The 12035-nt window shown below is 41.2% G+C and overlaps 1 protein-coding gene across 28 annotated transcripts in view; it reads right to left on the minus strand.

Moving 5' to 3' along the window:
• Nucleotides 1-12035, minus strand: part of ACSL5 (acyl-CoA synthetase long chain family member 5) — a 49147-nt gene that overhangs the window by 15606 nt on the left and 21506 nt on the right. For 26 of the 28 annotated variants that reach the window (XR_014068473.1, XM_081539856.1, XM_081539815.1 and 23 more), the window contains 5 exons: nt 9130-9238; nt 3811-3875; nt 3580-3681; nt 1427-1526; nt 269-447 (listed from right to left, as the gene is read on the minus strand). Coding sequence is in view for 27 of the 28 variants with exons in the window: in XM_081539727.1 (XP_081395853.1) it covers nt 269-447; nt 1427-1526; nt 3580-3681; nt 3811-3875; nt 9130-9238 (555 nt within the window). In the remaining variant the exon portion in view is untranslated. The remainder of the gene's footprint in view (nt 1-268; nt 448-1426; nt 1527-3579; nt 3682-3810; nt 3876-9129; nt 9239-12035) is intronic. The other 2 variants (XM_081539784.1, XM_081539776.1) reach the window with 1 other exon arrangement.

A 12035-nucleotide genomic window follows, 5' to 3' on the forward strand; every position in this document is an offset into this window, starting at 1 on the left:
TCCAGGATCACCTCCCTAACTACTTCGATATTTATAAATTCTCTACTTGGAAGTCCGTGTCTGCTAGCCATAGACCTTCCTCCCCCACTGGCAGGCTTTCTGAGTTGTCTTAGGGAAATAATTCCCATAGCTTAATAGCATGAGTGTAATTGACTCCTCCCCTGCCACCTCTGGAGGATATCAACTTGCTTTCTTGTATAGAAGTCCTGCAAGTTGCCCACAGTGTGAAACCAGCCTTCTGGCTGGCGGTTGAGCTTCAGGCCCCTACCTCAGCATCAAACAGGGATAAGATTTCAACTTCACATTTCTCCCCTCTCTTCTTCAGGTCATCCTCAAAGGGATCCATGAGGATGACCAGTTTCAGGCCTGGGGTGAGGCCCTTTTCCACATTAGTGATCAGGACTGATGCCTTTTGGGGTGTATCACAGATTACTGTGGCGATATCAGCTGAAAGCAGAAATAGACCCAGAGGTCAGCCTCCTGTGTTGCTGTGCACCTGATTTTCTTGCAAAGAGGAAAAGATTTTTGAAAATGTCAAAACTACGGGATCCCTAAGGGAGATTATGTTTGTAAATCAGATTTAAAATGTATAAAATCTGAAACATTCCATTGATAATAAAATAAGCTTAATTGAAACAGAAGTACTTAGTTTCCTTGCACACTGCCAACTGTTTATAGTTTCTAAAGGAATCACAAAATTCCTTCTGCTTAAGAATACAGACAACATGCTTGGTCACATATATGGTCCTGTCCATTTGTTTTGTTTGGGGGCATGGGGAGGAGGGATTAAAAGGGGAAGGAGGGGGCAAGTAGGATTTTAGCAGACAAGTATTTTATGATTTTTTAATGGTAGCATTTACTTTGATACTTGTTTACACAAATAGAAACTTTCTGATTAAGTCTATAGTTCCAGTGGATCTACTCACTTAATCTACCAGTTTTGGGATGGAAGGTAACATCTAGTATATTGCTTACTCGCCCATTGAACTTGAACTTGTTTCTCTAGCAATAGTCATTTTGTCTACAGACTCACCATGGACATTGGTACATGCTGGTGAACTATACTCACTTTGATTTACAAGAGTAGGAAATTAAACCAGTAGTTTCATTGTGATACACTCAATTAAGTGATTTATTCACTCACTCTGTGGCCTTTCATCCAGGGTGTCCAGTGAAAATAGTTCACTGCCAAACTATTTTGTCATATTACGCAACCCTGGAGCATTTCATTGAAATTTCTGAGTATATCTCTGATTCACAGGCTTTTTGTAACTTCCCTCTAAATTATATCCTAGGTGCTACAGAACAAGAGAGACTTGAGCATTTTTCTGATCACAGCATTCTAAGTCTGCTAATAAAAACCAATAATGAGGAACTACTCAGCATCAAGAAACAATCAAGTTAAAATGTAATAGCAAAGTTTTACCCTTGTTGATGATGTATATGACAGCCTCTGCTCCCAAGGTATCATACAGGGGCACAGCTACCATGGAGTACGTGTAACAAGCGAACTCAGAGATGACCCACTGTATGGAGAGATGTTCAAATAAGTACTAGCATATGCTTTGATGAAGAAGTGTGTTAATTCAGTCATTTAGTCAACAAATGACTAAATTTTATTTGGTGGCTCTGTTAAAACAAAAAATCTTTAGTTGTGGCATGTGAAATCTAGTTCCCTGACCAGGGATGGAACCCAGACTCCCAACATTTGAAGCACAGAGTTTTAACCACCTACCATCAGGGAAGTCCCCTCAAATCTCTTTTGTTTTTGTGATGCTTTAGGGACTGTCATTGCTGATGTTATCAAGTATAATTAAATAAAGGAGATAAGGTGGGTGCAGAGACAACTATAAAACAAAGATAGAGTGTAATAAGTTCTATCCATAAGAGTTACAGAAAGCATTAGGGAGTCTTAAGGAAACAGAGTCACTCTCAGGGGTGGGGTAAGGCTATCTGGAACTACTTTGGAAAAACTGACGGAAATTGGGCAGGGCTCTGAAGGACAGGTAGGATTTGGTTATGGAGATGGAGGCAGAGAAGGAAGAAGGAAGTGAGTCAACAAAGCAGGATTGCATGACATCATTACATATACATCAGAAAGCATAAAGAGTGACAGGAAGTGAATTGGGCTGATGGATCAGAACCTGATAATGGTGGGTCTTAAATGTCATTATGAACTGAATTATGTTCCCCCTTAAATTCATGTCGAAGCCCTGACACTAAAGCAACTGTTTTTGTTGCTAGCACCTTTTAAAAAGAATTAAGATGAAATGAGATCATAAAGCTCAGCTGGTAAAGAATCTGCCCCAATAGAGGAGACCCTGGTTCAATTCCTGGGTTGGTTAAGATTCCTTGGAGAAGGGATAGGCTACCCACACTCCAGTATTCTTGGGCTTCCCTGGTGGCTCAGATGGTAAAGAATCTGCCTGCAGTGCGGGAGACCTGGGTTTGATCCCTGGGTTGGGAAGATCCCCTGGAGGAATACATGGCAACCCACTCCAGCGTTCTTGCCTAGAGAATTCCATGAACAGAGGAGCCTGGCAGGGGCTACAGTCCATGGGGTCCCGAAGAGTCGGACATGATTGAGTGACTGAGCACAGCACAGGACAAAGCTCGTAAGGATGGGCCCCCGATCCAATGCAACTACTGTCCTTATAAGAAGAGGAAGACACGCTGGAGGCAGAGAAAAGGTCAAGTGAGGACACAGCAAGAAGGCAGCTGTCTGCGAACCAAGAAGAGAGGCCTCAGGAGAAACCACCCCTGCTGACACCTTGATCTTGAACTTCCAGACTCCAGGACTGTGAGAAAATTAATTTCTGTTGTTTAAGCCACCAGTCTGTGGTATTTTTTTATGGCAGCTCTGACAGACTAAGATACCAGGTGTGGTGTTAAGTTCCTGAACTAGAGTCAAGGATGTCTCTGAGGCTGGGTGTAAGGGAAGATGTAATGTATAGATGTGCCCAGAAGTGCAGCCAGGCCTGCCCCTACCTTGGATTTTAGTTAAACAACTGGCTCGGGTAAGCACATGTCACGCAACTATTCCAGAACACACAAAGGTCTTTCTCTGAGGATATTGGGTCTAATGACTTAACCTGAACTTGGATATAAGCTTAATTCCAATGATCGTAATATCTAAAATCTGCTTTCAACTCACTGTGGAAAGACGGCTACAGCTGGTCTCAGGAGAAGTGGATGCCTAGGTTACTAGTTCAGGGGCAATGTGTGAGTTCCAATTCTAATACCAATTCATCCCTTCCCACGTCATCCTCGAGCTCTTATCTGCCAGTCCCCTCACAGTTTCCTTATCTCCCCCCGTATGACAGACTGGCTTAAAATGACACATAACTAGAAACACATGAGAAAAGCCCAGTCACCTAGCAAATAGCACCAGACATTCAACCAGGATTAAAGAGGCCCTGCACTATCACTCTTTCAACTGGAACAATGTTTAAAGTCTGAGGTCTTCAAACAGCTTTTGTAAGTCTTTATCAAGCATCAGAGTGCAGGATTTGGGGTAGGGTTTAAAGTCTTTAGACTTGGCCATGACTCAGTTCTTTCAGTTAATTTCAACACAGTTACCTCTGGCCTATTCTGAGCAAAGATGCCAACAAAGCTGTCTTGTGATGGTTTATATCCTTTATGCAAGAGACAGGAGCCGAGGTACTCTGCTCGATCAGACACCTACAAAAGAGAGAGAGAGAGAGAGAGAGAGAGAGAGAGAGAAAAGCAATCAAGATTCCAAAGAGAACAAATTAGCTCAGGATACCACATAAGCAAAAGAACTTATCCAAAATCATGGGCCTGACTTACCTGTTTGTAGGACAGCCATCTGTAGGGCTGGTTTGGTTTTCTATATCCCAAGCAAGGCCCATTGTCTAAAAACATAATATTAAGAGAAAATCAGCTCCAGTTGCAAATTCTTTGGACCAGAGAAAGTAAAAGGAGGTTAGGAAGTGACAAGACACAAAGGATAAATCCAGGAAGGACGCAAGCTTCTCTTACGTGCCAAGGAAATGCAAAAGTGATAAGTACTCAGTTCTCAAAGACAGAGAGAGCCTTGAAAACTGCATCTGCAACATTTAGGAAATGCTGAAAAACAGGGGTGGTTCCATGTTGGAATATGTGATCTCCATGGTAACAGGCATTTGGGGAAAGCCATGAATATGGACTAGCCCATATGAAGTGAACAAGGAAAAACCTACAAGTGAACACAAATAGCCTGTATTGGGTAATCTTGGACTGAGCTTCCCTACAATAAAAAAGGGGCTTGGCAACCCACTCCAGTATTCTTGCCTGGAGAATTCCTTGGACAGAGAAGACTGGCAGGCTACAGTCCACAGGGTTACAAGGAGTCAGACATGATTAAAGCGACTTAGCATAAATGCACAGTAAAAAAAGATGCTCATAAAAATTTAGACAGAAAAATCAAAATACAAGTCATCAGTAATCTCACCATATAAACACCATTATCAAGACTGATATCAAGTATTTTCTTTGATAGTTCCTTTGACAGTTTCACAAGGTTATGTTCATTCCACATATATATTTTGGTATCCTGCTTTCTTCCTCCATTTTGTACAAATATTCCCCTGTTATTATTTCTTCTCTATAGAGACTTTAATGGCCTTATTATGGCCAAGTAACGAAGGATTCTAGTGTATAGCTGAACTGATCTCATTTTGGGCATGGAGATTGTTTCCAAAATTGACACCTCAAATAGTTCTATGATACATATTTTCAAACTGATCATTTCAAAATTATAACATTTTCTTAGAATAGAGTATTTTAAATGAAATAACTGAGTTGGGAAGGGTGGCAGGAGCTGGGGGTCAGGATAGTTGGTTAGAAAGCTCAGGGTTTTTTTTTTTAACTTTTTATTTTGTAGTGGGGTACAGCCAATTAACAATATTGTGATGCTTTAGGTGAACAGCGAAGAGACTCAGCCATACATATATACACATATTCATCCTCCCCCAAACTTGCCTCTCATCCAAGCTGCCACATGACATTGGGCAGAGTTCCATGTTAGACGGCTCAGGTTTTTGATACCTAGCTCTGCATTGCTTGGTGAATCAGTTGGGACAATTTTCCTCTTCTCCCACCAGCAAATATCAAGCCATAGACACCAAATAGTCACTTTTTAATATGTCTTCTGGTTTAACAGATTTTAAAAGTTATTACTTTAGTCTAAGTTTCTTTCACAGCTATTAAAATGGGACCTTTTCCCTTATCTGTAAAGCTTCATTTACTCTCACGAATCAGTTGGCAATGTAATTTACATGAGAGTGTCTTCTGAGACACTGAGACTCATAAAGAACTACGAGAACACACATGAGTATACCCAGGAGCACTCGTGTACACACACATGTACGTTAGCCTTGAATATTTTTACAACTGTGTCTCACATTTGACAATAGAAGAATTAAACTTCTGAAAATTGAAACTATTCTGCCTTATTTAAAATTACAGTAAGTCTGGGAACATCCACTTACTAAATAGTCATGCAGCTATTAACACATATTAATACAGAAGTCACAGAAGTTATGGTACTTATGAGGCTAAGGAAAACCCCTAACTGGCTGAGAAAACCCCATATCTAAGCCAGAATGAAACTGAGTTACAAATAGGAGCGCAGAAGGGAAGGAAGTTTTACATAGAGGATCTAGCCAAATTGCTGAGGGGATTTCAGTTCTAGCCAAAAGGAAGCATTCAATGAGAAGGTCATTAGGAATTCAGAGGCAAATAAGTGAACTTCCAGACTAAGTGACAGAGGAGAAAGGAAAGAACGCAAGAAAGAGATGGCCACTCTGACTAAAGAGATTTATTTTTTTTTAATGAACATGGAGACTATTCACAGGAAACATTAGTGCTTTTTCTTTCTGCTGAAACAGCTGCATGAATGCTCAAGAAGTCAAGCCTCAGACTGAGATGTTCCTTGAAGCCAGGCAAGTCCTGCTTTAGGGGTTCACAGCCCCTGCTCCAGCCTACAGTGTATGCCACTTGTGCTCTACCGATGGACTGGTTTGTACCAACATTAACCCCAGTGATACGTACCTCGTATGGTCCCTAGCTTACTCTGCGCTGTCACATTAACTCATTGGGTCTCCCCAATAACTATCGTTATCCCCATGGAACCAAGAATCATGAACTTGAACAACTCCAAGCTCACTCAGTAAGTGGCAGAGCTGATAAAGGTGAGAAAAACTCTATTGCATCTCCTTATCTTTTCCCTACGGATGAAAATACTAGCAGAGGCCCATGGTCAAGGAATAAGTCAAATAATTGGCCCAAGGGGGCACCAACTGGGGTTTCATTAAACTCTGTGCTCCAATCAGCTTCAGTTTGATTAGCCGAAGTCCTGACTAGGCAATAGCCTAGCCTTTGATTAATTTAATCAACTTAGATCTTCTGTTCTAAGACAAGGCCATCTATAAAGAATCCACCCATTAACAATGTCTCAGCAAAACTGGGGCCCTAGGCTAGGTAGAGTTGAAACTTCGGCATGCAAAGCCCTTGGAAAGCTCTGTTTAAAATTCATATTTAGAAGAGAAGGGGGCGACAGAGAATGAGATGGTTGGATGGCATCACCGACTCAATGTACATGAATTGGAGCCAACTCCGGGAGATAGTGAAGGACAGAGAAGCCTGATGTACTGAAGTCCACGGGATTGCAAAACGTTGAACAGGACTTAGCAACTGAACAGCGACTATCTGGAATTCCAATTCAGTAAAACACAGTGGAGCCAGAGGATCTATATTTTAAACACTATCTGCAGGTAATTCTCCCCAGAGGAGGGCATGGCAACCCACTCCAGTATTCTTGCCTGGAGAATCCCTGGAGAGAGGAGCCTGGCAGACTACAGTCCATAGGGTCACACAGAATCAGACACACCTGAAGGAACTTAGCATACATGCATACAGGTGATTCTCAACATGGACCATCTACTGGGTAGGGATTAAAGATAGAGGTTGTGTGTGTTTGTGTTAAGTTGCTTCAATTGTTTCCAATTCTTTATGACCCTGTGGACCATAGCCTGCCAGGCTTCTCTGTCCATGGAAATTTTCCAGGCAGGAATATTGGAGTGGGTTGCCAGGCCCTCCTCCAGGGGATCTTCCCAACCCAGGGATCAAACCCACGTCTCTTAAGTCTCTTGCATTGACAGGTGTTTTCTTGATCACTATAGCCACCTGGGAACACTATAAAGTTAGAGGTTAGGGCTGATGTATTCCATCCCAGTTGTAAGCAGATGTGTCTTTTTTCTATGGAAATAGGCTGGATTTTTCATGCCTACTTACATGAGAAGCCAATTTATCTGTTCAGCTTTAATTTAACATTGAAAAAAATTTCTAAATGAAGGTGTCCTATGTGCCACATGTTGTGTGCTGAATGACTTGTATTTAGTTCCAATAACAATCCATGCTCAGTGAAGAAAACTTCAAAAAGTGGAAAGTCCCAAAGGAAAGTCTATTGTATTTGCTATATACTATCTTAAGTTGCCAAATAAGTAAAGAAACTAGTGGCTGGTTTGTTTTTGTTTGTTATGTGGATGGAAATCTAAATCAGTACTGATGTGGAGCCAGAAATACCAAGTACAGTCCACTCTGAAACCTTCAGATAGAAGCTTTCTTTACAGTAAACCTTCATTGTCTTTAGGAGCAACAATTTTTACAAAACACTTAAGAGTTGACGTAAAATAAAATAATCTAGACAGAGACTTAGATTTCAGTATCAGCATCAACATTTTCTAGTTCTGTCACTTTCAAAATATTCCTGAACCTCTGAGTCTCTATAAAAAGAGACTTTAAAAATTGAGGTTGGACTTCCCTGTTGGTCCAGTGGTTAAGAATCCACCTGTCAATGCAGGGGACACAGGTTTGATCCCTGGTCCAGGAAGATACCACATATCTCGTGACAACTAAGCTGGGGCACCACAGCTACTGAGCCTGCATGCTCTAAAGTCCCTGCTCCACAACGAGAGGAGCCACTGCAATGAGAAGCCTGCACACCACAAAGAGGAACCCCCTCTCATGGCAACTAGAGCAAGCCCGTGAGCATCAGCGAAGACTGAGCACAGTCATAAATAAATAAAACTTTTAAATGGGGGTGTATAACAACTAATCCCTGAGGTGTAAGAAAATAAGTAGATGCTATCCATGCAGTAGTATAGTTAGTACTCAACAGGAATTGGCTATTAAATATTGTCGTAGACTTAGTTAAAAGGCAGAGGGGAAGTGGAGGACAAAAAGTCACATAGGTAAAACTCTGCCTGAACAGAATATCACCCCAAAGAAAAAAAGTTATAGGGAGAGTGAGACTTCCCTGGTGGGCCAGTGGCTAAGATACCGACCTTCCAAAGCAGGGGGCCTGGGTTTGATCCCTGGTCAGGGAACTAGATCCCATTTGCCATAACTAAGACCTGATGCAGCCAAATAAATAAATTAAATAAACATTAAAAAAATTATAGAGAGAGTTATAAGCCCATTGATTTTGAAAGGAAGCTAGTATACCCAGCATTGTGTTCAATGATATCAGACAGAAGTACTGAACCTTGATGTACTTATTTCATTCATCGGAAATGAATGTACCAAAAGTCATGGGATAATGTTTCTAGGAAAGTCCAAAAGACAATTACCTTTTGTGATACTAAGGGCAGCAACAAGGGCCAGCAGTACTATACTAGGGGCAAGGTCAAGGTAAAAATTCAGGAGGCCTGAATGCTAATTCTGGCTCAGATTCTATAATGCAGGGAACTACATTTATGAAACACATCCTCCTAAACAAGTGTACTAGTGAATTAACCAAAATACTTTCCTACTGTTAACTCTTTAACAACAACTTGGCCAGGAAGTTCTCCTTGTATTAAATGAGAACCAGATTCAGAAAGGCAAAGTGGTTTGTGCAGTCACACAGCTGGCAATAGAAGAATTGGGTTTTAAGCCCAAGTCTGTCCTGCTACACAGCTTCCGGCACCCATCCAGATCCTCTGTTCATGTCCCCGCCATGCTGTATTTTTTATTCTTCTCGGACCACCACATTTAAACAAAGTTTTAGAAGTGAGACAGGGAAGGCGAGGTAGGGAACAAGAGCCCACCTTGGTCTTACAGGCCAGGGGAGACAGCTAGGCTTACCAGACACAGCAAGTCCTCTTTGGAAGATTTCATACATTGTCTTGGCATCTGAGAAGTAGTAGCGTATTAGGTCATTGTCCTTCTGGCAAATACCTCTCCGTGCTCCTCCCTAAGACACAAGACCGAGTTTAGGTCAAGCCTGAGTCTTTCCCCACCCTTTCCAAACCTGTATGGTTTGAATTGAAAGGAACACAAATACTGAATATTGAGGTCACACTGATGACCCTTTTAGTATTCAATCAATTTTTTTAAGTCTCAAAGTTGTGGTATCTTCATATCAGAGAAACCCAGAGATTGTTGCAGTTATGTTTTTGGTAATTTCCCTCTACCTCCCTAGGTATATGCATATGCACTCTCTCTCTCTCTCTCTCTCTCTCTCTCTCTCACACACACACACACACACACACACACACACACAGAAGAGACAATATTATAGTTATGTGCTGTGCTGGGCTTAATTGCTCAGTTGTGTCCGACTCTTTGTGACCCCATGGACTATAGCCCACCAGGCTCCTCTGTCCATGGAATTCTCCAGGCAAGAATACTAAAGTGGGTTGCCATGCCCTCCTCTAGGGAATCTTCCCAACCCAGGGATTGAACTCAGGTCTCCTGAATTGCAGGCAGATTCTTTACTATCTGAGCCACCAGGGAAGCCCTTTTATAAAAAATCATATTAAGTTTAAACATCTATCAAATGCATACTATGTTCAAGGCACTGTGCAAATACTGTAGATGCAAAGTGAGTTAAGACAAAAGTACTGCCTGTGAAAGTGAAGTGAAAGTGAAAGTGCTCAGTCCTGTCTGACTCTTTGCGACCCCATGGACTATACAGTTCGTGGAATTCTCCAGCCCAAAATGCTGAAGTAGATAGCCTTTCCCTTCCCCAGGGGATCTGCCCATGAGTGCCACATAAATGAGAGTTTTGGGAGCTGGGGTAGGGCAAGAAGGGGAAAACATACAAATATAATACCATGATGTACACACTGTAATAACAACGTATGTTTTGGGAGATGAATGAAGTAACCAATCCTGAATCAAATAGAAAGCCTACAGAGAAGAAATAATATTTCAATAGAGACTCTGAAGAGAGTAAGCATTTACCAAAAATATGTGGTTTCATAGAATGGAGGGAAAGGAGAACAGTTCAGAGTGAAGGAATAGCCTGAATAAAGATGCAGAGGAAGCAACAAGGATTTATTGTATAGCACAAGGTATCACACCCAGTATCTTGTAATAACCTATAATGGAATATCATCTGCAAAAAAAAAAAAAAAAGCACTATGTGGTACACCTGAAACTAATACAGTACTGTAAATCAACTATGCTTCAACTTAAAAAAAAGAAGGCAAGAAAACACATTGCAGATTCTGATGGGCAGCTCAAGAACAGGGTATTTGAGAATGAGGGCACAGCTAGGGATATGTCTAGAAATGCCATCTGGAACTTTAGGATCCAGTCCTGATCTAGATATTCTGGAGCTGCCATAGGAGTTTGAGGTGTGGTTCAACCCTCATGAAAGTTAGAGAAGCCTTGCCATCAATTAAATAGGCATTCAAAACTGTAAGTTACTACACCAAGATAGCAGCTATAAAAGTCCAAGATAACCCATGAGACTCTAACAAAAGATCTGACTTAATCTGGAGCATCAGGGAAGATTTCCACCAGATGTCCCATTAAGTCAAGACATCAAAAACAAAGTTCTATTTCTAGGAAAGAAAGATGAGGTCTTGCTGTCTACTTACATAGACAACATTGAAGAAGAATGAAAGATGATTCAGCTTTTGGCAACTGGGTAAGAAGAGATGCATTTAACTGAGATAGAGCAGGAGGGGAAGCAGGAAAGGGTGCAGGTGTGTATGCATGTGTGTGTGTATGCATGTGTGTGTGTGTGCTCACATCGTTATGTAAGGGAGAAGACATGCAATAAAGAGATGTGTGGAGCCTGGGATACTCAAGTGTCACTGAGATGGACTGGAACTCAAAAGAGAGGTCAGATTTGGGTGTCATAGCCTTTCAGGTACATATTCATGTCATATTAGAGGGGGGTTTTCTCAAAAGCTGTGAGGATTGAAAGCAGGGATTGGCAGACTATAATTGGGTCCTAACATGGCTAGCCAGTTTTTAAATAAAGTTTTATTGGAACACAGCCCTGCCCTCATTTACATACCTCTTGGTGCTTTCACACTGTAACAGCAGAGATGAATAGTTGCAACACAACCCATGTGGTCTGCAAAGCCTAAACTCTTCACTATTTGGCCTTCACAGAACAAGTTTGCCAACCCTTGCTTCAAAGGAATCAAAAAATGGTAAGATTGAAACTCTAGAATAAAGAGAGGAAGGAATCTAAGTGCCAAAGAAAGACTATCTTGGAATTAGGAAGAAATCTCACTGAGGGATATGACGAAATGCAAAGGAAGAAGTTTTAAGAAGAAAGTGTCAAGTCATTTGAGAGGAAGAATCATTGAATTTATTTTTTTAATTTATTCTTTATTGAAGTATACTTGATTTACAATGTAGTGTTAATTTCTGATGCACAGCAAAATGACTCAGTTATACACATATATACATTCTTTTTTATATTCTTTTATACTATGGTTTATGCCAGAATATTGAATATAGTTCCCTGTACTGTACAGGAGCATCTTGTTGTGAATCACTGAATTTAGAAGTTAGATTATGAGTGATGCAGAGAAGTCTGAGCGGATGGTAGTGATAAAGGTCAGATCTCAGTGTGTTGAAGTTCACGAGGGGAAATCAACAGTCTGCTCTTAAAGACTCAGGGGAAAGGGACGATTGAAAAGACATGGCAGCCTGAAGTATCAGGATTATAGGGACAGGAAGATGCTGATGAAAATCTTCCAAATAAAAGGGAGGGTGGTGGAGAAGGGAGGCAACTTGGAGTCAGA

This window comes from Giraffa tippelskirchi, chromosome 2 (genome assembly GCF_054371585.1).
Source record: "Giraffa tippelskirchi isolate mGirTip1 chromosome 2, T2T-mGirTip1v1.2.pri, whole genome shotgun sequence".
In the NCBI taxonomy this organism is placed as follows: Eukaryota; Metazoa; Chordata; class Mammalia; order Artiodactyla; family Giraffidae; genus Giraffa; species Giraffa tippelskirchi.